Below are 27499 nucleotides of genomic sequence, written 5' to 3' on the forward strand. Positions count from 1 at the left end.
TCTAGAGAGCCACGTTTACGCTGTATCTTTCAGGGGGTTTGTGTGCACAATGGAATAAGAAACTTGCAGAATTACACAATGGCTTACTATATATAAATATATGTAATACAGGCTCATTTTATAAGCTTACAAATTAAGATTTTCTGTTCAGATCACAGTACAACTGAACCAATAAAGACTCCTCTAAATGTCCTACGTTTCACTTGGCATCTTGTTTTCAACTGAACTGATTAATGGTATGTGGTTTTCCTCTGGCCTTTAAAACCAAACAACGAAGCAACAACCTCTCAGGAGCGAGAACTTTGTGTTCTAAAAGATGTCTCCTGAAATTCAAGGATGAAATTCTCATGGGCTACAAAGTAAGGAGAAAAGAGGAAGGGCAAGGTGGAAGAATAGAGGTGCAAAAAGCTGAACAAAATTTGTACCTGAAAATTCCCAAGGCACGCGTCAATTAGACCAGACAGATCCTAAAGAGAAGCAAGACCTTAAGACATCAAGATTTTAACAACAGTCAGTTCCAAGTACTCAATTCTCCAGCCAGAACTCACCCATTCTATACCAGTAGCATTCTATCAGCACCACATTCTGGAAGTTGTCTTGATGTCTGCTAAGGTTGTCAACCAAGACCTTCTGCAACAGCTAACACTGATACTTTCCTCAATGCTCTTTCGAGAACAAAAACCAAGAGACCTGACAAAGAGACCTGGACCCCTTATTCCAATAAAAGCATCCCAATTCTTGCAAAAGAGGAAAGAAAGCAAGCTGATACTAATCAGATTGTTGCATTTCTAAGCTATCTATACATCAGTTAATCTTACTGCATTTGTTATCAGAGGAGGATTAACAACATGGTGGAAATTCTGTAGATGTTATTTCAGCAAAAGAGCATCCTTTCCCAAAGAAATGACAGCTTTGTACTAAACACCAAAGCTGTGATACATCTTTACTATTTACCTTCACAAATTAGTCAGTGACTAAGGGGTTCTAAATTCATGCCGTATGCAGTACACATGGCTGCATCTTGCAGTTCCTCGCTTCAATGGAAGATTTGGGTTGCCTTTGAAGACGCTGGCTTATGAAATATTCCATACACACGTCTACAAAAGTTCAATTATCTACACCCTGAGTTAATTCTTCCTAAAGTGAAGTTTGAAGTTATATTCTTCAATAGGCTAACTTGGACACTTAAAATTACAGAGATGAGCTTCCATTTGACTTTATATTACAGAAATTGACAATATATTTGCACTTCACAATGACACAGGCAGCACATCTTCACCTTTCATACCTTTCCACTTGCAGTTTTGTTTCCTGCTTTACCCTGCTTTCTCTGCATTGCTCCTGCACTGTTCCCATAGTATAGGCCTTTATAATACTTTAGTCCTAATTCCAACTACTTTTTAAACACACAATTGCCTATCGAGGTCGAAATACATTTCTCCAATGTATGCTATTTTATGTTGAAGGCACTAGGGTAAAATAGCATCATTTCAACAACACAAAGATTTGCAGCAAACAACATTGTTTTGTTTTGTTTTTTAAGGAAATGGAGAGGGCTGGGGGGATTACCTTCATCTTCAGGGGATTATAGTGTGGCCCATGTTCCAATGAAATAATCTCTGTACCTTAAGAAACTTTTATTGATCATGGATTATTTCCCTCATTCCCCTATTCCCCTGTTCCTACGCCAGTTTGTTTCATGCCAACCATTAACATAAATAGCTGTCTTAGTATAGCCTTTTAAAGCTACAATGTTTTTTTGTTTGTTTGTTTGTTTGTTTTTGTTTTTAAACCTATAAACAGCAAAAGATCTTCAACTGAATTCCAACCTTTATAGTATTTTAAGTGCTATTAAAGACTTGTTGATAGCAATTCAGAATAAATTTTCGGTCCACAATTGATGAGCCTAATGAATCTGCTTCAGATTATCATGCAGATAAGAGATATTCTTATAATAGTGAAGCACTTGAACTAAAACTTTAAGAACAATTGATAGAGATTGCAGAAAAGACTAAAAAGTTAATTAGCACATTTCTGGTTGCAAATGTTTAAATGATCAAGTCAAACTAATTAATGCTAATTCTTTTTTGCCTAAGCAGTTATCAAATCTAACAGGACTGGTACAGTTTACACACTTGCATTAACCAGTTGTCTTTTAATCAATTGCCAGACTGCAGTTCCATCCCTCCAAAGTAATCAGATTGTATTCTTGTCATCTGCTTAAAACCACTTTTGTTTCAGAAATACTTTGCTTTTAACATCTTTGTTTTCTACAAATACCCTCAAATAAAAGCCATTTACAAAAAGAGATTTTGTTCAATTCAGTACTTTTAGGATGGAGTTGACTACTGAGCTGAAGCTATTATTCCCTTTGTCACCCTAAACTAAATTTTCTAATACAGCTGGGCAGGACAACTCAGCTTCAGTGCTTCCCAAAACCCCCAGTTTTCACAAGCTCTTTTTGTTGCTCCGTATGTTTCACTAACAACTGCTGGACAACTACGACCTTCTGGACTTGTTGTAGAAAGACTTACTGAGGTAATCACTAATTAACCTTTCTGTTCTGGCAGTTCTTGAATTCTTTCGTTTCTTGCTGGGCTCACGCTAGCCTCTTTCTTTCCTCAGCACCCCCTGCTTTTAAAGATTGAGCCCCAGTACACCTTCAGGGGAAGCCTACACACTACCCAAGACTGCTTTGAGGACAGAACACTTATTGTTTCCCATCTCATAACAGCATATTATCTGGCACACATGTATAACACCTACAACATCTACAATTCACCAATCACTCTTCCATCAAAATACATGCTTTCCATATCACATACCTACCAACAAGGAGTACATGAGAAATACACAGCAGTCCAGGCAAGATTTCCATCTTCCATGCCACATTTTACTATCTTCTTTCCTGAACCTCCCTCATCCACACCTCGAGTTTTACAAAGTTTGGTGCCTTTCATCTCACATCTTCCTAGCTGATCACAATCGTAATTTCAGTGGCTACGGCTCCATGACAAAGTAATAAGCACTATATTAACACAATTACCACAGAGGTAAGGGCAACATATTTGCCAGGTTACAGATACATACTTTTACCTCAACTGCAATGCTATTTAGCAGCTGCATTTCAAGTATATCCAATTCCAGAGAACCAGCACAAGTAAAAACCTTTGGTTAGTGAGGCAGAAATACTACACAAACTGCAACTTCACAAACAAACCTGTAAACACATCATTTCAGTGAGGCATGCACCATTAAAGACAGCCTGGTTTTCTTAATTTCAAGCCAACTTTAAAGAAAAGTTCATCTTCATAATTTAAAACCGGAATAAATCATTTCCAAACTACATGTTCAATTTTTTTTTTTATATAAAAATTAAGGTTTAACATTTATTTTACATCTAGCTTTCCACATCCATGTGGGGACAAGGAATCAGAATGTACATAACTATAAGCTGTGCAAAAGTGGTGCCGTGCAAAGTCACAGATGCACGATAAACTGATAGTACAAGACTAGAGAAAATGAAGATATGGATGTTAAGAATGGAGACAAAAAAAAAAAAGCAAGGTAATATATGAAGGAAGAGGGCAGGAAACAGGAGAGTCGGATGCTTAATAATGCCCTTGTTGCTGCAAAGATAAACTAATGGCACAAGACAATGCTTCTTGTAGAACAAAAATCCAATAGCAATGAGTCTTTATTCACGTTTAGTCACCTGACATGAGGAAAGTGTCTGTTGCATTAAAATAGTCATTAATGTAAATGGCAGCATGGCTGAACAAGTCCTTCCAATGGTAACGAACATCCCACATAGTAAATTCACTTCAACACAGCCTCATGACAATTCCCACATCAAAACAGTACTTTATTTTATATTTTTGCCTCATGATTACTCCCATATTAAGATCTTTCAGCTGTCAAGCGTACAAGGTGAAGAAAAAGGTTCTCAGTCAGCAAACACAGGTGCATCAGGAAGCATCTCCACAATACACCACTTCAGATCTGCTGGGTCCCAAGTCCATCCTTGAACGCTGGGCTCCCAGCACCACGTGTAGCACACTACTAAGGCTACACTACTATGTTAGCTTATTAATTCTGCATACATCAGGCCGAACAATGTGTCAACCTGCAAAAGACTGAGCATTATAACTGAAAATGGCAAAAGATTCACTCTATTGAACTTCACATCATTATTTGATGTTAAACAATGAGGCAAATCCCAACAGTATATACAAAAACCAGCTTTGCTTTTACAAAAGATTTTGTTTCCCATATTGATTAATCCAGGCAGCTAACTCATTGGTTTATGCAACTTTATTGAAGAAAATAAATCAATTACTAGTAGAGCTATTAGTTGATCACTCATCCATTTACAACTTGCATCATTTATTCAGTGCTATATTAAACAGTGTTTTGGAAGACAGATTAACTAATAGCTCCAAGCCTCCTAACAAAATTTAAATGAATTACAAAAATGTTCTTAGACCCTATTTTGGAATACAAGGGATGTTTGACTTCCAATTTCCATTCTCTGTAAAACAAGAACTGGTCATTCCTTTATTGACATGCATAAGATACATCACATTTTCTGTTCTGCTGATGCTATAGATTCAGTACCAATTCTCCAGACATATCAGTTATGAGCAAATGTATATAATAAAACCTCAGTTCTCTAACACTAGGTTTGTAACAAGATGGATGTTGCTACAGCAATGTTACTTCTTTGATGGGAGAAAACTGAACATCCATCTCCTCTCACCCCTTTCAGGTGGTATCTTCAGTATCTGTTAGAGCAATGAGGAATGTATTTTTTTAATCTCATAACCAAGTTAGAATGAAGACATTGGCCACATAATACACATGCTCCATTAAAAAAAAAAATTCTGAATCTTGGGCAATTGTTCTTGTGTAACTACTTTACAGATTCTAAAAGCAGTTATTGTCCAAAGCTGGAAGAACTAAAGTCTTCTCAGATGAGCATGTGCATGAATGGAAGGAGGTAAACAAAAAAATAAAAAAGATGAGGTCTGATAGGGGAGCAGCCGGATAAGAAAATCAAAAAAGGAACAGTAATTTAAAGTTTATTCCAGCTATAATGCAGGTTATTCTGACTTTAAGGTAGCATCACATGGCATACTTCTGAGTCCATTCCCGAGATATTCTGTTGTACCTGCAAAGAACAAGAACTGAGTTACTGTCAGGATGAAAATAACAATTCCCTAAACCGTTAATCATTAAATATTACTTTCACCTCATGTCCTGATTGTCTTCACATGAAGAAAAGTCTCCTTTTAATAACATAAAGGGAAAAAACCTCAAACAAATCCCTTCCTAGACTAACCAGGATGTTCTTAAATTTATATGAAACACTTCAAACTCAAGTCAAGCGTATTTGCTGGAGGTCTGCTGTGAATAACTACTCAAGTGGAAGGTGTGAATAACTACTCCAGTGGAAGGAATACAGACCATTTGGAATAGCAGGGGCAAAGGGAGTGTTTTGTTTAAATATTGTTCTTAGATAAAGATTTCAGAGGATCACATGCCATAAGTAAAGATTACTTGGTTAATAATATCACTGCATTTAGAATTTGTCAAATTTCTTGTTTAACAGTAAAATAATAGTAAATTTTCTTCATACTTTGTATTTTCTTTCCACATTAATATACTGCTGAAATAATTTTTAAAAAGGATAATGTTATCTTTAAGTATACTACCTCCACAGGAACTGAGCTGACAATTAGTTTATACTTAACTCCATGCTTGTCAGTAAGAAGTTAATTTTCAACTATACAAGCAGAACATAATCCCCATACATTTTTTTAGTCTGCAATATATAAAAGACAGACACTGGTGAATAACAGAAGTCGAAATCTGAATTGCCCAAAATTTTGCATACCTACGCATGAGGTCTGATTATACTGTACTGCTTCCAGGGCATCACTTTTAATGAAATTCTGGCAAAATCTGGGTAAATACTTGACAGAACAAGTTGACAAGCTGGCTCAAACTCAGTAATTATTTCACTCTTTTGTTGTTGTTGTTGCCATGCAAGAGCAATATCTGTGAGAAATAGTGACTGGCCAATACATTTCACACTAACCACAGATCAAGCTGTTAAATATTCAAGTTCAGTAACTGGTCCATCCATTATCTGTTAGTTAATCCAGTGCCTTAAAGCATGCAGCACTCAAGTGCTGACAAGTTCCATTTTGTTAAATGCACAGATATGTGCAGATATTCTTACCCTACAGCATAGCGTATTTCTCTGTCCACTCTCTTGCTAACCTATTGTACCTAATTGGACAAGTATATTTAGCATTAATATATGAAACAAACAAAGGCTAATTTATGTCACTATATCCGTGGAAAAAGTTTAAAACATGTAAGGAATAAAAACAACCATTTCAACACAGATAGGGACAACTTATGAAGCTTTGTTCAAGGGGAAGTTTTCAAATTAAAGACCAAGTTGCTACTAAAAAGGGCACCAAAACAACAAAACTGTCTTTTCCTCCAAGTATGTCCTACTTACACATAATAAGTCAATAAATGGGGCAACATGTACTTTCAAATATTGCCATACTTGTGAGAAAAAGATGGCTTCCTTCTCCTGTTACTTCAAAGATACCAAGCCCCGTTGTTTAAATTACTATTGAAAATAGATACTACTTTGACACACAGCTCTCTGCACTTCAGATTTCCCAGTAAAAGACTCGCTTGGTACAGCTGTTTGAGAAAGCACTCTTCACCAAGTTTGTTACAATACTGCTCTTATGCAGTATTTACTGTACTTACTTGTCTCTGTCTGTTTTATAGATACGTGCAATCTCTGGCACTAGAGGGTCATCTGGATTTGGATCACATAACAGTGAACAAATGGATAAGAGAACTGTAAAAAAAATAAAAATAAAAATAAATATATATATATATATACGCATCAATTGCAAAATAGGAGCAATCACATTTAAGTACAGTTCTTTGTATTAGCACAATGTCAGAACACTAGAGAACTCAAACAACATCTCCGCTGACATATGACCAAAATAAATTTGCAGCCCATTTTAAATAAATAAATACATATGAATACAACATATGAATCACTTAGAAGTTCATAATGTTGTTGTCTTTGGGTTTTTTTTTTTTAAACCAATTCTGGTAACTTTCAGTTAACAAGCAGAAGAACAGCACTGTTGTTTATCCCCTGCGCTGTGATGAAAGGCAACAGTCAATTTAAAGCATGTTATGTATTCTGATGACAAGAATATTCCATGTTTTAATTACCAAAACTAAGCCTTATTCATTTACTTCTGATCATGTTGATTTTTTTCTCTGTACTAAGACAATTTACTCTGTTCCGCACTGATAAAGCTGCAGGTAGGTTGTAAAGAAGAGTAACACTGATGCAGTCTGCAACGTCCACTCTCACAGAAAAACAATAATGACAACATTAAAAAGTAGGGTATCCACATCCAGATCACAAACCTACACCTTGCACAGACAGGAATTACAAGTTCTGTAAACAAAGGAGTACTTCAATGGATCTTTTGAAGCTACAGTGACCAGTACCTTTGAAGCAAAAAAGAATTTGATCATCATGAAAACATTCGAGCACTCAATGTTATTTAGTACATCAAAATGGAAAAAAAAAGACAAAGCTTCTACTGCAGCATAACACCAATGTATCCTAAAGTATAACCACAAAGTTTAGTTCATGAAATTCATGCAATGCCAGTGCACAGCAGCTGAAAGCAACATTTATGAAAAACCACTTTTGTTAACTGTACAGATGTGACAACACAGCACAGCATGCAATCCCAGACAGACTCAACAGAAAAAGAACAAAACACAACAAACTATGAAGACTTAATTACTAAAAATGAAAGTCATCTTTAAATTGATATGCCAGTACGTATTTTTACGTACTTCTGGAGGGCAGGAAACAAGCACTGTCTCCACTTTAGGTTGGAATACACGACCACAATCTTTCTTCAATCCAAATGCTAGTAGTTTACTCTGGGACTAAGCTAGTATGCTCTGCTAAGAATAGTGCAGCAAATAAGCAGTCACATAAGGCCTTCAAACAGCCAGTTAGAAGAAGGTATTTGAAAAAACAGACCTTCATTTATAAATATCTTAAGACATGATTATTAAATTGGAAAAAACACAGACTGGATTTAAAGGAAAACTCAAGAGTATTAAAGCTAGAAGCATAGTATCCAACACCAAATGGAAACATCTCTTCCTCACAAAAGTTACCTTTAGAAATAGTTAAAGCAGGAGACCATTGTGATCTTAGAATATCGAGACAAATGCTGCCATTACTGTTAATATTTGGATGATAGATTCTTGTTGTAAATGCAACCTGTAAAAAAAAAGATATAGTTTGTTTTGATTTATGACAACATCATCTGTTCTCAGTCAAGCTGTCAGTCAACTCAATTTCCTGCTAAAGAAAATAATCGAGCAGTTAAACCCTAGATTCATAGTAAGTACTCTCAATATCCAGCTATCACTCCAATTCAGAGAGAGGGCAAGTGGTAGGCTGTGCTTTAATCACAGTTCACTGCATGCTGATGAAGATGCTCAACCAGTGTCTGAACCATGGCAACAGTGCCATCGTGAAGCTAAAGAATTCCAAATGTTATGGTTACTTCTAGCATGCACTTTCATATTGTAAGAAAATTGGCAGACATACTTTTCTGTAGTTTTACCAGCTATTATTATTTAATAACTACTGCCAAAAGCTAAGAGATACAATCACCGACTCCAAGAACTCACCAAGAGTCATGTTTTTATGGAATAACCCAAACAGTCATACTGTAAGACTTGACTGCACCCTTAGCAAGAATTCTGCTGTAACACAAAGCTAGTAAGCTTTCCTAACAATCAAGGAAAACAAAAATAAGATGAAACACTAACCCAGGATGTTCAGAATTCATTAATTTTCTCCGAAAAATGTATGCCAACATACCTACTTCTGTTGTAGAGAGGGACCTGGGCATTTAAGATACTATAAGAATGCACAAAAAAACAAGTCCTTCACATCATTAAAACACAGATGTTGGCACTTTCTATCCTTTAGTTGGATCCTTAAAGACAGCTAACACCACAAATGAGAAAACGATACTTACCTTAGGTGGTTTGAAAGGGTAGTCTGTAGGAAAGTGAATTGTCAAGAAGAATACACCACCCTGATATGGACTGTCATTCTGCCAAAGTAAACAAATAATTCCCCTATTATCATCCTTAGAACAAATTCCAAGAAGATGTTGTTTTTAAATACATAAATCAACTTGTTTCAATGGTTGAACTGTCTATTACACCAATGTAACAGACGTAGTTAAAATTCAATTACTACTTCCTTAGGTATGTGATACTGAACAGATATTTCTCTTTCCAGATGGACCTCTCTGAGCTGATGCTTCAAAGAAAACTTCTCTACCAATTCACTCAGAACAATTTGGCCAAATTACCTCAGTTCCCCTGAGATGGCCCAATTGAATGGTAACAGCATGGAAGTACTGCCTAACACGTTCAAAAACAAATAGTGTTTGGAGTGTATTTGTTATAACCACCCAATTTTACAACAGCCAAAGGCCTCCCATAAGTTCTACCTTCAGCTTAGGTATTGCTTAGCACTGCAAAATATTACCAACACATAGCTAATTAACTCCTTGTTCCATGGTTGTTTTGTTTTTTGGTTTTTGTTGTTGTTGTTTTGGTTTGGTTTTTTTTTTTTTTTGGGGGGGGGGGGGGGGGGTGTGGAGGAAGAGAGTAAAAAGAAAAGCATCAAGATTAACAAAACACATTGAGATTAAAGAGATTTCTTCCTCTTTTACAGAACAGAACTTCAACATTAGCAGGTATGGGAGTGCACTGCACATTACCGCTGTTTAAAGTGAAAACTACAGCACAACTCCAGGAGCATGGCTATCAAAAATGAATGTGGGACACTGTACACTTCTGAATTACTTGTTATCTGAATCTTTATATTCACTGTACAAACATTTCACACCAGTGTAAGACGACACTATGTCTTTCTCAGCTACATAGAAGCAAATGAAATACTGCAGTACAACACATGGGACTAAAACATAAAAACACTCAGGTCGTAACTCCTACACAGTTCTGTATCAAAAACCCAGCAATAGATGTAACCTCTTGTATGTGCTCAAGGGTACCACATGAGGCTTTAAGGAACAACCCCTTTTCTTCACATTTTAGCAAGTGTGGGAGCAAACTTCTCTCAGAATACGTTAAAACTGAAGTTGACAAATAATACAAGCACTCTTGTATCTTATTAAGAAAATCACAGCCTTTGTAATATCCGCAGAGCAGGAATGCCAGGTGACTGGTACTACCCTTGAAGGCACTAAACAGCACCAGGTGAGCACCAGAGCTAACATCACACTGTCAGGCCAATTTTGAAGCAGGAATACAGATCTTTCTGATTGACACCAAAGAAACCACAAAGGGAAAGAAAGGAGCTGTACATTGTTAAACCACGAGCTAAAAATAATAACACCATTTTAAGATTCAACTGATGTTTAATACCTTATGACCATGCAGACACCAGGTACATAAAATCAAAAGCAATGCAGCGCAGAACATGTCTTGTATTTCAAATGGTTTTTATCCTTTTGAGGCACTTAGCTACAATCAATGAGGACCAGGAACTTGAGAATGAAGTCATTTTTCCAATGAAGTCAACCTCTGACATGCAAACTTTCAGTGGTGATCTACTTAAAACACGCTTGTAGCTATATAGAAGTAGGACAATTCAGCATCATTGATACTTAATTCCTCTGAGCCTCACCAGAAGCACAACTCTGGGGCTCGAGGCCTACTGGCATCTGATACTGGTCTCAAGTTATAAAAAGTTTTCTAAATATAGCTAATTAGCCCTGAGAATTGCAGATATCAAGTGCTTGCATGTTATGTTTTTAGTCAGAACAAGTATTTGCCTTCTTTAACAAGGAAATATGAATACTCAGGTTTCAGTTGTGTGCTGTACGTTTAACACACAGGATTCTTCTCAGTCAAAGAGTAGAAACAGTTAAATGCAAACAAACTTTCTAGAAATAAGGTGATAACAGCCAAGATTGTTCTAGAAATTATTCTATCCCCAATATGAGTTCTGGTATAAATACCCCAGCAGCAAAATTGTGTTCAGACTAATTATTTTTCCTCTTTTATTTTCTGTAACTTTAAGAAATACCTCTAGACCTACTGCCTGATAATGAGAGTTTTAAAACAAAAAAGCAAAACAGGGAAAAAACACACAGGTTCTTCCTGAATAGGATCTACTAGTTGAACATTACATCACAAGAATTAGAATACTTACAGGTCCCATAATTGTGGCTTGCCAATGAAACACTACAAAAGAAAAACTCCACATTATTATCTAGGCATGGTATGCTTTGTGTTAATAGAGCAAAACTAAAAACCTAAGATTACTTACTGTCATCTCCAACAGGACCTGCTGAACACTGTGCTGGAGGATCACGAGCTAAGTCACTAAGTTCCTTAGGAAGAAACAAAAAAAAAAAAAACAAAGATCTGTTCAGAGAAGAAATGCTAAAGAATTCAACAGTCATTTTCAACTCATGGCCAACAAAAACCTCTCAAAGTTTTTCCATGTACAAATGCAGAAGAATGTGCAGTGACAACTATTAAAATCAACAGATCGATATCAGAAACATCTTTGTAAAAGACAACAGGCTAAACTGAACACAAAGGTCAACAATTAAGGTAACTACACTTTTTCAAATATCACTACTTTTTATTCCTCTTAAGACCCTCCTGTTGGAAAAGGGACAAAGAGAACAGGTCACTGAGCCTGAAGTGGGCTAAGTCTAACCAGTTTCTGATCATGATTTCCAAGGATTAAGTCTTAGCCAGAGAAGTGTTAAGCTGGGAATGAGAAAGCTATGGTTAGCTTTCATGACACAGAAAGCACTGTGTGTATAGCATTCAATACTAACATTCAGACCAACCAGAAACAGTTGCTTTTTTCCCCACTGCCTCTAGCAAGAATACATTTTTCATAAGATAAAGCAGACAAATAAATTGAAGATACTGACAAATATCAGAAGCAGGCAAAGTATCTGCACATTTTATTTTAAACTTTACATTCATGACAATTGTGCCTTTAAAATTCTGAATAACTAAGATGCAGAAAGCAGATCCCCCCGTTCCCTTGTTTCACAAGGAACAAAAACAGAAACTCAGAATGGAGGATTCCTTGTCTAGTACCAAGATCACAGTGATGAATCTCAGAAGTCCTGGATTCATTTAAACACTCTGTAGTTACTTGACTGGATGGTGTGTTTTCTAAGAAGATGCTGGCTTTCAGTTACAGAACACAGTAAATAACTTCTCTCCCCCCTGCTGTTTTTCAAAGCTAATAATGGCTTCAGGAACTTGTGTAAAACTGCACTTGTCAAGGCTTTCCAAGTCACAAGAATGGGGAAAGCCTTCAGTCCTTCTCCCAGATATTAGCAGTTGCACCCAAGTCATTTACGACAGGCCCACACAAGCCATTAAAACAAGAACCTTCCATTACATTCTCAGACTTTTAAGGAACACAGACACACTTACTAGGTTGGAAACACACACACGTTTGGACCAGACAGCAACCAGGCCTGCCTGGGAAAACTCTGCTGTCTATCTTTTAGATTTGACAAATTCTATACTTGATGAAAACTTAGTAAATGTAAACCAAAACAAAATGAGAAGAAAAATGCATTCCTTCCAATGCGAATACCTTGTTCTTGCAAACACAGGAAGAGAAGAAAACACTACTCCAACATATATAGGTTCTAAGAACACTGGAGATCATCATTTCCCCTCCTTATATGTGTTGATTTTCATCACCTTTCTAATTAACAAGGTTTGAATTTTGCACTGGGATGAGAGTGTGCAGAAAAAAATGGAATTGTATCAGTTTTCATAAGCAATGGCACAGTGGAATGAGTGTTCATCCATTTCAGCGCTGCAGTCATCTGTGAGAGCAGACAACAGCTCTCTCTACAGCACAGAAAACTCCTTCACAGAGCACTCTTCTATTATACAGCACTCCCCTGTTATTGCTGGGGGGTCCCTGGGACATTCTTACTTCTGCAGTGAAATCTCTGCTCTGGTCCACGTGTTGTTCCATGGACTTGCTAGGTTAGATTTAGACCATCTATGTAAAGACAAAGAAGAAATGTAAAAACTTTCATATTGAAAGCTTTTTTTTGTTTGTTTGTTTTATTTTCAGGTTTTCCCTCAACAAACGCTTAGCAAATAAAGGAAGTCCTGGTAAGCAGGCTGACTTCTCACCTGAATGTCTTTCCAATTACAAGAACTATCAGTTGATTGTTTATGATATCCGGGAAAAAAATTCCCCTGACTGTGTTTTGTCCCTTAAAATAAACTGCAGCAAAGGAAGATGCAAAAAGACTGTTGTTATATTTTAATGTACTTATGCTGTTATTACTGCATTATTTGATTTAATCTGGGAAGATGATCCTATTTCTGGAAAACTATTATGGGGACTAGGAACTATGAAATGGCTCTTCACAAAGTTCATAGAAATTACGAAGACAAGAGGGCAAGAAAAGACCAGCCTACAAGTGGAAAGCCAGAGGTACAACAGGCTACAGAGTTCTTCTAAAAGTTCTACTGTCTTCAGAGAGAAAACAGCATTCAGCTTAAAAAGCAGTTGACAAATATATTTTAAAACAGAAGAGAGATTTGAGTACATCAATAATTCCAGCAGGAAAAGCAAGTAAGTAGGACTGCAAACGTAAGAAAAATATTTAAGAAGTGTCAGTAAAAACTTCATGAAAGAAAAAAAGGCTTCAGTAATTTACAAAGTGAAACACACGAGCTTGCATGCTCCAGTAATCGAAGACTCAAAATACAGGTCCATAGAGAGTTAGCCCTTTTAACTACGGAAACGAGTCTGGGGAACAGGCAAGCCATGATTTTCATAAACTAAAGGTCTCAAGTTTTGTCTGGTCCAAAACACTGAAGTACAAAAAAAAACCTAATTGTGCTAAACAAAGAAATTCAAAGTAGAGATAAGGCTAGGAACACGATACATTACTCAGTATTTCCACCACAGAACAAATGATTTACTGACTAAAGTCAGAAATACAAGAGAGCTAGCACTCATTCTTGTATTCTCTTCATGATCCCTTAGGTACCACAGCTATAAGAATAAAATTGGGAAGGAAGCTGTTTGTCTCAGCAATGTAAGTGTTGGAGAAGAACTGAGGCAGATACAAGCAACAGCAGCCAGTTCTTCCTGCTCCCAGTAACACCAAGCTGATATTTACCCAGTTGGTAGTGTGACACCTCACAGCTACACAAAAGGAGGGAGGGTTTTTCTAAAAACAGGGCACAAAGTTCTCTCCACAACTTTCAGAGGTGCCTGCTTCTGAAAGCTACAGCTCTGCTGAACGCAAGGGGCGAACTGGAAGAACTAGAAACTGGGCAGGCACAGACATACGGCTGTGACACAGCGCGTTTGTACAGAAAAGGGAGGAGACTCCTCTCCAGCAACCCAGCAGCAGACCCAACACTGACCTTCCTCTTTAGCTCAGCCACTGAAACCAACCATTCCACAATAGGCAAATGCTTCATCTGACAGTATTTCCAAAAGCAGAACTAAGATTGGTAATTGCCAGGGGCTGATAAAAGCTCCAAACTGTTCCCTAGCTTTCACCCATCCCTCACTAATAAGTTATGACCACATCAAGTTTCACCTTATCAAGTGGTGTTTAATATTTAAGAATACAAAATGTTAAAAACGTTCCCCAGAGCTGCTCTAAGCATAAGGGCTTTATGATGTTCACATTCCTTCTGCTGCACTGCCTATCTACAGCTCTGCAGCTTTTTGCTTACACTCAGTTCCAGTGGCGCTTCCCTTTGTTAAGGTATAGGCCAAGTTACATCTCAAACTGTTTTTAAAATACCCAAAGCAGAACCCACGCTTTCCTGGAGCCAGCTGCTCTATTTTTCATTTTCCAGGTGGCTTAGGAAAAAATAGGTATTTTCCCAAGAAGTCAATTCCCAAGGCTTTATGTGAAAACGTTTGCACAAAAGCTGGTTCAGGGGTGCACTGCACACCCCCTTGGAAAGGATGAGTCTTGAATTACAGCCATGACTAGTAGTCCCTGGCTCCGCCACAGGTTTCCGGTGTAGCTCCAGTGTATCACCACTGTGCCCCAGTTTCCAAATATAAAGTTGTGATAGCTCCTCCTCCTCCCCAGGGAAGATTAGTCACACAGCATTTCGCAGGTTAAGCACTATTTAAGGATCGAGCACCCATGCCAGAAGACAGTGGTAGCATGTACAGGATGACATATAGGTACAGTTTTGCACCAGTTTTGGAAAAGCTACAGAAAAGTGCAAGTACAACAACATCAACAGACAGCCCCGCTTCCACACCACATGCCATGGTTTACTGCCAGTTTCACATTAAGACTGTAGTAATCGTAATTTTACTGAAAAATTCTCACACACTTCTCTGTATAAGTTCAGTAAAATTAGCCAAAAAATAAACCAAACACTTAAACCACTAACTAGCTGCTTGTTTTGCATAAAAATATGCATACGCTTCTATTGGAGATCTAAAACAGTGGCACGTGACTGTGAATGCAGGACTATGATCCTAGGTGATATAATAAATGACAGGAATACCACTTTTCAAAAACAAATTGACAGAAAAGCTCTGAAGAACCCTCACACAATTCCTCTCCACCAGTTGCTTACAAAAAGGTTACAGAAGTTATTCAAATGGTGAAGAAAATTCAAAGAACGTTCAAAGAATGACCGAGGATGCCTCACCCAAAAGTACAAGCAAGACCGTGAAGGTAAATTCTTAAGGCAACAAGCTGCTCTTCTCACAAAAGCATCCAAGCCTCAACAAATCCAGTAGCAAATGACTGCTTGCTGCATAGGCAAGCTGCCTTCCCACATGCAACCAAACTGAGCAGTCAGTGCCAGCCCCTTTGCTTCCCACTTCTCAGAACTCACGCTCCCTGTGGCTCCACTGCTGCATTTTTCTAGTTTAAGCTGGAAACAGCCAGAGCTTTATTTTTAATGATGGTAACAGCTTAACTACAGAGTGGTAAAACATCACTCATCTTCTCAGCCATAAATGCACAGTTAAATTTAATACCAGTTTACAACACAATTACTTGCTGAAATCATAAACTAACAGCTTTCTAGTCCTGTCAAGAAAGAACAGGGATGATTTGCTTTAAGTTTTTAGATGCTAATTTGTATTGCATCAGAGGCAAGGAAAGGTAACAATCAGTTACACCAGAAGTTTTTTTAAAAAAAACAACAAACCAACATCAAGCAAACAAAAACATCACTTCAGCCAAACAGAAAGTAGCATTTATTAATCCAAGTGTTTGTCTAATACAGTCTCTCATAAACAGTTCAAACACTAAGCATCCAAAAATTCATCACTCTATTAGTCTTCAGCCACCAGCTCACTACTGAAAACAGCTTAAAAAAGAAAGGATTGGAAGCAGCTATAAACAGAGGGGAAGAACATTTAAGCCTGTTTGAAGATTAAGAAGTGTCAGACAGCAAGAACTACTGCTTTATCCCACACACCTGCATTCACAACATTTGTTTCAACATGAAAATGAACCATCCTTGGATGCAGAAAATAACAGCTTGAAAAACACGGATTTTTAGGCTGAATAGGAACACGCTGGTACAATATACATCACAAGTGTAACCAGCAGAAAATTATCAGTTTTAAACAAGCTGGCCACTTGGCTAGCATTTAAAAATAAGGATTAAAAACACTATGTACAATGATAACGCATAATAAAGATGTTGAAGTTCACAGAAAACAGAGCAGAGTACTTCTTAAGAAATGCAAGGCACCACAACCAGGAACTTAACAGTGGTGATAATCCTCATCATCATTGTTTTACATGTTGTACTCTTCTGACTTGCCCTTTCTTCAGTTTTTACTATTAAAGCTTTCAGCTTACCCACTGCACACTGCTCGCACATTATCTAGCAACAATATCATAACACTTACTAAAAAATAGACACTGAAATATCTGATCTTTAAACCTAGGAATCAAAGGAGACGCCAGATTGATGTGTAAGTTTAATAAAGTCACTTTGTGTGCCTGGACTGTGATACCAACTACTCCAATGTCTACAAGCTATCTTTTTCAAGAACCTATCTTCCACTACCTGAGACACTGGTGAATGAGGCTATTGTCTACAGCTCTTCTCACCTGATTTCAAATTTGGAAGGTGTACAATGTAGGTAATGGCTTCCAGCAAATTTCACTGTTACAGCAGCTGAAGTGGCACTATTCTACCCCAAACTTTCCCAGAGTTCACCTCTGCAAACTGGCAGATATGATGGGAAAAAATGGTCATTCGCTAAAGGCGTTCAGAACAGACTTTGAAAAAGGTGGCAGCAACTCAACTACAGTTGGGCTCTGGACTCAAAGGCATGGCTTTTTTTTTTACTCCAAAGTAACCAAAATCCATAGAGCTATCTTACCAAAGACTAAGAAAATCTGACCTCTTTACTCACTTGAATTCTAACGTGTTAACAGCTACCATTCCCTGAAAATAACAGCGCTACTAAAACACATGCTCTCAGTGCAGGACACAAACAGTGCACGCAGACTAAGATGTTCTGAAGGATAAGTGCAAAGTACCTGTTAACTACCCCTTAGTTCAGCAATAACTGAGTATTTCACCTCTGCCTTTCCCAAGCTCTCTCCTACTAGAACCCTGAAACTCGTCATGCTTTTGATTCACACATTTCTCCTCTGAGAACCATACTTACCATCTGTTCTGTGACCCAGGACTACAGGGCAGCATTCCCAGACAAAGGTCAGCAGTGAAAGCCAGCCGCAAGGGGAGAAGTGTGCTATGCCTAGCTAAACGAAACAGGATGATTGGGGAAGGAAGGGGCACATTCAATTCAGCAGATTATCTCAAAATGATACACTTGGAAAAAACTTACATTCAAAATGAGGCACTATGATCCAATCACCACTGCTCAGGAATGAGATTTTGGCACAGCAACAATTTCACACCAACGCTGGCTGGATGCTAGGCTTTGAGGTGAGGGCCTCCCACCATCTTGCTGCCCAGCATTCGAGGCCCTCACTAGAAGCAGCAAGTATCTGGGATTCATATGGCACACCAGAGTTCACTAGGCTTCATCAAATAACCACCTCGGGAACGGCCATGAATGGAGCAGGTTTTAACAGAAATAACAAGTGGCCTTAACTGCGTGCTTAACCTCTAAGCCTCCACTTAATTAAAGATGCAAGAATTCTCCTTGTTCTCAAGAAATGCATGGAAAAGAGGACCGTGTGACAGAAAGTCATCAAATTAATATTGTGATGAACAATGCCACATGACGTGGAGTGCGGTTAATCTGTTGTTTAGAGGTAGTCTGGAAGACCGTTCTAAAATTTAAATATTTAAATTAAATGAAAATCAACTCTCCTTTAACCAAGTTCTTTTGACTTTGTCTGTTCCTTATTTTGCATTAATTCCCAGACGCACACAAAAGCCAATGACAGACACAAACCATTACAGGGATATTTCATGAATGTGACAGCGTGTCCTTGTGGAGGTAATTCTTCCACCATCTTATTTAGAGCTGTACAATTCTGCTAGCACCTTATGCTCTTGTGTACAACCACAGTGGATCTCTGTACAGCGCAGCAAGTGGCAGAGGCAGAACTAAGGACATAGCAGGAAGGTTGAATCTAGATGATCATTGTGGTCCTTTTCAACCCAGGCCATTTTATGATGACTGTCTAGACAATTAGGTACAATTAGGTACATCTGCTCACATTGAGCCAATGATGTAAACACATTCCCAGGCAGTTACTGAGGTAAACTTCAGATGCTCTGACACTTGTCTCAGCTATCTAGAGAACACGGATGTCCAAAAGGGTTTTTAGGAGGACAGAAACAACAAAAAACCACAACAGTGTTTGTAAGTGTATTTATGAAGAGACTGCAGCTGCCACCCTGAACTGCTGCAACAAAACAGGGGGCACCACTCATCTGGAAAATCATCATTCAGCAGATTCTCCTACACTGTTGAATAAAAGAACACAGCAAGCCCAAGAGCAGAAAAAGTTTGCAGTCATCTGACTTACAGTACCGGCTGGCATTGTTACTTGGACAGGCAAGCAAGGGCTGGGAAGTATTACCTTAGTGCAGACTATTTACAAGGAACCCGAAGATGCTGCTGGCAGAGGACGAACCGCTGAGCACCCAGCCAGCCCAGCTGCATGGCACAGAGGAAGCTCCCCATAAAAGCAGCTGAGTGCAGCACACAGCACAGCTTTCATGCCCCTTCCACCCAGCTGACCTACAGCACACCAGTACCCACCCCCAGTTCTGCTGCAGCTCTGGAGTCCAGATGCTCGGGAAAGGATTAAACTTCTGTTTCAACACTCTTCCACTGGGTCAGAGCATTTGCAAAGCAGTCTGAAATCCTCCCTTTCTTAAAACTAGAACAAATAATAACCGATTGTATTGGGAAAAACTGGAGGAAACGTTGAAGAAGTCTACTGTGCCATGTCTCTCAAAGGGATGAGGGTCAGAACAAAGGTTTCCTTTGCACAAAATTTTAACATCAAAGCTCACTATTGATGAGAAGGTTCTCAATAACGTTTAAAACAACACCAATAATAAAAAACATCTTTCTCTTCAGCTTTCCGTCTGGAATCCTGCAATGCTCTGTGCGGCTCACTCTTCAGTAATAAACTTTGTCCCAAAGTGTTTCACAAAGGGTTGAGGAAAGCATGGATGCCAACTTTAACTTATGAACATAATTTTAACTAGTTTTTTTGAACAGCTCAGCACAACCTACTACATTTCATGTAACGGCACCCCATGAAAAACCCACTGAACATTTTCTGGAAAAAAAAAAAAAACCAACAAACACCTCCAATACTTCCCATTTAGAGCTTGAGGTATTAAATGCAAGCTCAAGAAGTTCACAAAACTATCCAGCTTGTGCAGTTCAATGTAGAATACACTCTACTCCTGTCAAGTTGGCTTTAACGGGAATTGTGTTTAAGAACGTGCTGCTGTCTGCAAACATATACACATTATTACAGCAGTTCTCACTTCTTACCCCAGTTAGTTTAGTTTTTTCTGCATATTATACAGGCAGCTGACTAGATCACCTCTGTCACAAGAGAAAACGAACACCCGTAACTCAAATGTTTCAATGTAAGCTGCAGCATATTAGCCCAAACCATCAACAAAAGTCAGCCTATGCTGAGATAGACCTAACAGTGGAGTGCAGACCACATGCTCCCATCTGCCAGCTCTGACGCACAGGGGAGGGACCTACAGCAGTAACACCTACAGCAGGATGGACAGTTAAAGCAGCGAAACCTTAATATCTGCAACAGAAAGATTTACCCGAGATGGCGCATCAAGACCCTAATCTGAACTGCACACAGGCTCTGCCCCTTTTCACTCCCCTTTAGCAGCTGTCACCATGGCTCCACAGGGCGTAGAACCTCTGTCCCTTCCTTTCCTCCTCAGCTCAGCGTAGCCCAGCCAGGGCAGGGGCTGCTGCCAAGCTGCTGAGATGCTCAGGGTGGGGGGGGGCACAGAGATGCCTTGGCCAGGAGGCAATTCACTGCTGCACTTTCTGCAGCTGCTCCTACAGCTGTTTGCAGCCTTCCCCCGCCTTGGTTACCCATTTTCTTAAGTGCAAAGAAGGGCATTGCTGCTACGGCTCTGCTTACTGACTGCAGGCAGCTGAAGGCAGCTCATTTCACAAAATTCTACAGCAGCTCTCTTGCAGAAGAGATTCACATAGGGAATAATATCAAAAGCACTGGCTTGCTTTCAAAAAACAAATCTTTAAAAGCTGGAATGATCGTAAAGAAAATGCTGGCCATACAACCTTTTACCCAGTGCATTATCCCACCCAAATCCTTCAGCACAGCACAGTCTGTTTGTAAGGTATGCAAGTATCTATCTAATGGCATATTGATCTCTGAAGTTCTGTAAATTACATAAGTGAGATTACAGCCCCTTCCTCCGCCCATCCCAAAGCACACATTTAAAGATCTGTGCTGACTGGGAACCCACTTCACAAGCACAGTGCCCAGTTAATGGGAAGAAATCTTTACATTCCTGCAGCTTAAACATCCTAGCTAAGGATTCTTTAATTTTCCACTGTCATCAAGCATGACCAGTTCTAAAGTAGGACCTTCACAGTGAGCACTAGACTTGAGCACGGGTAGCAAATCTACCAACTTCTGAAGTATTACTTACATTTTAATAATATTCGTTTTGCAGTACAAATGTAATTTCTGACTATCTAATCCTAAGCAGAATTTAACTGATGACAGCTTTCAGCTGACAATAAATAATTTTATTCTAGTTTAAAACAAACAAGCAAACAAAAACACAAAGTTGTTCCAGGCTAGTTCTTCCCCAACAATACACAGTAAACCTCGTGATTTGAAAACCCCAATCCAAGATGACCTTTCTAACCACAAAGTGGTGAAGCCACATGGTGTTATCTACTTGGGACAGAACTTGGCCTATCCAGGCATATTCAAAACAGTTACAGTGAGTGAAATAAGTATCAAAACACAGTGCAACACATTCAGTGCATTCACAAAGGTTAAAGCATTTTAACTGATCTTTCACCAACTGTGCTTCATTACCTAGCTAACCTTAAATTTCTGTGCTCCAACCATATAAATCCAGACTTATTTCTAGACATTAATTCAAAGCATAAGATAAATTTAATAACTTCAAGTTATTAAATAATTTTGAATGAGCCCAGCAAACTAAGTCTGAAACCACCTCCCAAAATAAAGTAAAGCAGCTTTTATTTAGAGATGGAAACCTCATTCCCAGGAGCTACCTTTTCTAGTTAAGCTCTTACATTTTTGTCCCAAGTTAAAAACAAAGTGGTTACAAAGAAACACACTAAGTAGGTTTTACAACCTTTTACCTGAATCACCTATACAAAAGCTACACCTTTGGTAAAACTGACGCAGATTTGTCATGCTACCTTCATCCCTGCACAATGCATTCCATCTCTTAAAAAATATTACTGTCTCCAGGGTTAGCAGCATCTCTTACTCCAAGCATTTGGAGGAGGGTGGGGGGGAGAATAAAGCTGCAATTAAACACACATCTAGAAACAGTGCTGGAGGCTGTAACCTTGAGGAAAATCGTTTTTCAGCCTCCAGCCTGCCACTGCCAGCGGAAGCCCTGTATCTGTACTTAAGCACAGATAAACGGTTTTGCCACCTTCAGCCTTTAGCCTCCAGGATGCCAACTTCTCTGAAGTTTTTCCAATAGATTACCCCCAACACAAAGATGATGGCTTGTACTGTGTTTAACCAAATGGACAGAAAACACAGCTGGCACAAGCTTTGTCAAGGATTTAACAGGAAAAGCATTTCATATATAGACACTTCCACCTCCTGCATTTGCTCTACATTTAAGTCTTCTATACCACTTCACTGCAATGCACATCTATAGCACTGAAAGAATGGCTGCATATCAATGACATCAGCTCCACAGATTTTACCTGTTTTATATATTGTCAACTTCACACTCCAGCATAATAAAAGTTTCCCTGCTCCGGAGATGTAACATATCAGAGCCGGAAGTTGTCACTGCTGCAGCAATCATGGTATGCATGCTTAGCAGTCACCACTCAAGGCTTCCAAGAGTGTGCAGCACACACATAGCAGGCATTTACATACAAGCTCCATTTGTTCCACTGCCATTACACTTATTTAGGGGAAAAAAAATTTCTTTCTCACAAAAGGAAGCCATTAAAATTAAGATACTGTTTCCCATTATTCCATAGCAAAAGTACTTCAATGGTATAATAAAACAGCTGCCATTCTTCTGTAAAGCACACCATGTCAATAAAACAGAGTTCTGCCAGTTGAATGCAGGCCACTCTCAGGGCAGATGGCAAAGACTTGAGGATGAGATCCAACATAACATCATCTTCCTGAGACCGGCTGTGTACCTGACAATTCCTTCTGCTGGGAGAGCTCTAACAGCACGTTCCAAAAGCAGGGACCCAACATAGCAATTCTTGGGTGCTTCCATGTCTGAGCCAAAAAGCAGTCTGTGAGTTATATGAGAAGGAGGGGGTGGCTGTATGGTGAATGCGTAGCATGCTTCAGGTTGCATTCACATGCTGCAACACAACCTGAGAGTCTGATTTATGAAGTGTAATAAAGGATTTTATCTAAGTCCATAAAGATGGAATCAAAGAGCCTAAAAGTACCTTCCCCAGTGCGTCTGGGACGTCATCAGCTGCAGATGACGAGTTCTCACCCTGACAGGCAATGCCACGAGTCAGACTCAATCAGCCATGTGTGATTACAATGCTCTGAGGTCCTGGTCTCTCTTTAGCCTGCTCTGACCTGGTGCCAACTGCCTACTACAAAGAAGCAGAGTTTCAAGGTCTGATCTGTGACCTTACAGGAGATCCCAGATCACCAGCAACAGAGTGCCATTCCCTGGCTTAACAAAGTAGTAATATTAAAATCTGAATTCAAAACAGCTCCACTGCAAAATTATTTCTCCTATTTTTTGGATCCCAGCCTCAATCCCAGTAAATATTTTTATCAGAAACCACGCTTCGAAAGAAAGCAGCTTGCAAGCAATGCTTCCAGTCTGCTACACATCACCATTTCGACGTACCAGGTGGGGAAAAACAAAATTGAAACTGTAAACCCCACGTGAGTTTGGAAGCCTATCCTCTAGCACCCTGTGATGAAATGGACTAAAAATAACACCTTCAAAACAAACACCAAGCCCACACCAAAAACCCTGCACCAACCCTCTGACCCTACACCCCAGCACTGGGGGAAGCACGACCAATAAGGGCCTGAGAACCACAGGCAGCAGGCCCAGAGCACGCAGCCGGAAAGGACTTTCTCGTCCACAAGTTACGCTGAAGTGTTTTAAGGTTTCCACCACCACGTTACAATGCTCAGAAAGGCAAACGGCCCCTCTATGTAACCACCATCACTTCGCTTTAACAGGAAACTCTTACCTGCAGCACCCGAGAGCGTTTCATAAGCACGAGCTGATGACAAAGCACCCAGGGAGGGTCCTGGCTGTGCACAACTCGAGCGATATCACTGCTAATACGGGGAACAACTTCAGACAGCAGATTCTAAAGAAACTGCTTTGAAATCCTCGGGAGAGTGCGGCGACATGAAGACACCCGTGAAAGTAGAACTAATCAGAAGCCAACTTACAGTGCTTGGGGGCCGTCCTCCCACCAACGAACCATACCCGAGAGCCCGCTGCGACGGGGCAGCACCCCGACCCCGCTCACGGCCGCGGGCGCAGCCCGGCTCAGAGGCGGCACACCCCGCGGCCCCGGGCCGGGCACAGCCGCTCTGCCATCTTGGCGACGACGACCGAGCCGGCGCTCCCCCGCTCCGGTGAGGAGACCCGGGCGGCGGCCACTGGACAGAGCCGTCCCACCAGCCAGCCCCGAGCCGGAGGCCTCCTTCCTTCGCCGGGAACGATTTATGTTATCATCACCGCGGCATTTTTTCCGACTTAGCTGTGAAGCCGCTCCGCCCGGCCCCGATTGTGCAACGGCGAGGCCTCGGCGCGGCGTTTCCGCTGCCGGTGGGGACGTGCGGGGCGGCGGGGCCGAGCCCGGCTCCGGGGAGCGCGGAGTGTGCGCGCCGCGGGATCCCGGAAAGGGCCCGGAGCCGCCGAGCCGCCGCCATCTTACAATGCGGGAAAGGCGCCGCACGCCGCGGGGAGGCCGGGAGGACCGCTCCGCGCCGCGGGAGAGCTCAGAGCGCCCGGGGAGCCCCATCCGCCGCGGCCGGAGCGGGCGGGAGCTCGGCGAGGTCGAACACGAGCGGTGGGGCCGTCCGCAGGGCGGCCTCCGGCCGGCGGGGTGCGGCGGCGGCGGCCCGGGCCCGGCGGGGCGAAGGGAGAGCGGCCGGGCCGCTCTCGGCGGGCGGTGTGGCGCAGCGCCTCCATGATGAAACGACAGAAAAAAAAAAAAAAAAAACAAAAAACCAAAGCAAAAAGAACGGCGAGAAGCGAGGGCGGGGCGCGGGCCGCTCACCTTGTTGATGCGTTTCAGCGCCATTGTGTGCGAGTGCCGCCGCCGCCGGGGCCGTCTGTGCGCCGCGGTGACTCCGCGCTCCGCTCGCGCTGCGGGGGGGCCGGGAGGAGGGCGCGAGGAGGAGGAGGAGGAGGAGGAGGAGGAGAAGGAAGGCGGGGAGGGGGAGGGGGCAGCCGCGCCGCTCCTTCCTGCGGAAGCTACCGGGGGGGGCGCCCGAGCGGAGAGTGGCGGCCAGCGGAGACCTCCGGCCGGCGGGCCGTGCGCCTGGGGGAGCGCTACGCCCGCCGCTTCCCGTCACCGCCGGGAAGAGCAGCAGAAGGAAGAGGACAGCCACGGGGCGTCGCCCGACAAAGAGGAGCAGATAGGAGACCAAAGAGGGCAGCAACAGCACTGCCGTTGGCGGCCGGGCCTAAACCCGGGGGGAGGAGGGGATGGAGCGCGCCTGACTCCAGCCACACCCCAGGGCCGCACACGGGAGGGGCGGGAAAGCGGCGTCTGGGGGCACCGTGGCTCCGCCTCCACAGCGGGGAGGGGGAGTGTCTCGCGAGAGGTGGGCGCGAGCCGCGCCGACGTAGAGGAAGGGAGGGGTGGTTTGGGCCCTGCCTGCCTGCCGGGCGGCGTTCTGCGGTGCCGCTGCTGCTGCTGCTGCTCCTCCTCCTTCTCCCCCCCCCCCGTTACTGACGGCGGACCGCCGCCCTGCCCGGCATAGCTCTGCGCGCACAAAATGGCCGCTGTTGGTCCTGCATCGCTGCGATGACGCGGCGGTATCCTTCCGCGTGAGTGCACTTCGCACCTCTGCGACCCTGTGTCATTGCGCTGCTGCGGAAATAAGCGAGCCGCGCGTGCTCGCTTCTGCCCCTACAGAAACGTAAATTAAGGCAGCCCCGTCCTGGGCTCACGGTGCCGCTGCCCGCCCGGCCGTGTGCCGCAAAGGGCAACATAGCGCCCGGGAGAGAAAGGAGGGTCCCGTGGAGGAGCGGCGATCCTGGAACAAAGGGCCGGCCTGAGGGACAACGACCCACCAACACGTTCGTTACAATGGACTGATAGCACTGCTGTCGGTTTTTCGCTACATTATGTGTTACGAGTAGCCCGGAGGAGGCAGTACATTATAAAGTTCCTTCACTTAATGCTCATTTCATGGCGCTGTCTGCATACTCAGGAAATGCAGCCCCGCGCTGTTCTGTTAATGTTCTTATTATCTTAATTAGGAATAGTGCTGCTAAACAGCTCGCTGTTGCTTGCCCAGTGTGGCTTAGGCAGTGCTAGTCTTCCAAAGCACCAGTACAACTGTATTTGTCACAGACATTGCATCTGTCTTTTAAATTGCTTACACTGTCCCTTTTTCTTATCTCGGGAGCTTTAGATACTTACAATATTTCAGTTGTACGTTTCTAATATAATAAAGACATTTGGTTTGCCTTTGGCACTTTGCTGTATAAAAAAGAAATAAAGAACTGCACAGACATCCTATTGAAAATGTGTACTTTTTATTTAATACAACGGGTATTGTTAATTTGGTAAATCAAGTTGTATTTGCATGCATTTCAGCAGTTACGTGTTAAAACCATCAGTGTTTTGTATTGTTCTTTACAGCCATTACTGTAAGTGCTCAGAAATAGGTTTGCATATATTGCTTTAGAATACCTCTTTAGAGAAATATTTTATTGTGTTCAATGTTATTTTATATATATATATATATGTATCAATTTAAATATTTACCTTTAAATACGATTGGGAAAAAACTAAAAATAATGTTTGTTAAGGTATGAAAACCAGTCCTACGGCCATTTCTGCAAGTCACAGCACACAGTTGTGTTTGGAGAACGTTGTACTTGTCATCTTCACCTCCTTTTTCTCTAAGGTAAAAATTTTGTAGTTTCCTCATAGCTTTGGAAATGAATAAAAAAGTAGAATTTTTACTTAAGTATGAGCACTTATGTGAGTAAGGCCTTGCAACCTTAACATATTTATGTGCCGTATATTTAATGAGTTTCTCACTTTTACTATATGTAGTCAGTGCGCTGTAATGCTACTCGCAGAGATAACTCATATTAGTAATGTAAAATGCAAGAGGCACAGATGATGGAGGCTGAATATGAACGGGTGTGGCAACTTAGTGTGGGTCTACCTGGTCTATTTGGGTTTGCTTCATTTTAATTTGATTTTTGAAGCTAATTCTCAGAAGTGGTTGAATAGAACCATGTCTGCCATGTCTAGTTCTTATACACCAGTGAAGCTGAGTTAAATTTTCAGAGGTTTATTATGCAAAAATTGGAAACAAAGGGATATTGTCATGGTAATAAACAGTTCACAGAAAATACCCACAACAAGCGAGCTGACTTGAATTTGATTGCTTTTTTCAATATAGCATTGCAG

The 27499-nt window shown here is 41.1% G+C and overlaps 1 protein-coding gene across 2 annotated transcripts; it reads right to left on the reverse strand.

Moving 5' to 3' along the window:
- Window positions 1-3662: 3662 nt before the first annotated feature.
- Window positions 3663-26573, reverse strand: UBE2D3 (ubiquitin conjugating enzyme E2 D3). Of its 2 annotated transcripts, XM_048943569.1 has the most exons (8): window positions 25121-26573; window positions 11462-11525; window positions 11345-11376; window positions 9132-9209; window positions 8257-8362; window positions 6796-6889; window positions 6245-6294; window positions 3663-5170 (listed from the first exon to the last, which is right to left on the reverse strand). In XM_048943569.1, exons 1-7 carry the CDS (start codon window positions 25142-25144, stop codon window positions 6246-6248), a joined length of 447 nt encoding a protein of 148 aa, XP_048799526.1. In that variant the 5' UTR covers window positions 25145-26573; the 3' UTR covers window positions 3663-5170; window position 6245. The 2 variants fall into 2 exon arrangements, with proteins under 2 accessions (XP_048799526.1, XP_048799528.1); XM_048943571.1 differs by lacking the exon at window positions 6245-6294 and having other exon boundaries at window positions 25121-26547.
- Window positions 26574-27499: the final 926 nt, after the last annotated feature.

Source organism: Lagopus muta, chromosome 4 (assembly GCF_023343835.1).
Source record: "Lagopus muta isolate bLagMut1 chromosome 4, bLagMut1 primary, whole genome shotgun sequence".
Classification (NCBI taxonomy): domain Eukaryota; kingdom Metazoa; phylum Chordata; class Aves; order Galliformes; family Phasianidae; genus Lagopus; species Lagopus muta.

Bases quoted from the DNA above. Each gene is read 5' to 3' on its own strand.
- UBE2D3 (XM_048943569.1), bottom strand. From the start codon at position 25,144: ATGGCGCTGAAACGCATCAACAAG. The intron at 8,363-9,131 runs GTAAGTATCGTT...TTTTTTTTACAG, and splicing joins ACCCTTTCAAACCACCTAAG to GTTGCATTTACAACAAGAAT. The intron at 6,295-6,795 runs GTAAGTACAGTA...TTGTCCAATTAG, and splicing joins TATAAAACAGACAGAGACAA to GTACAATAGGTTAGCAAGAG.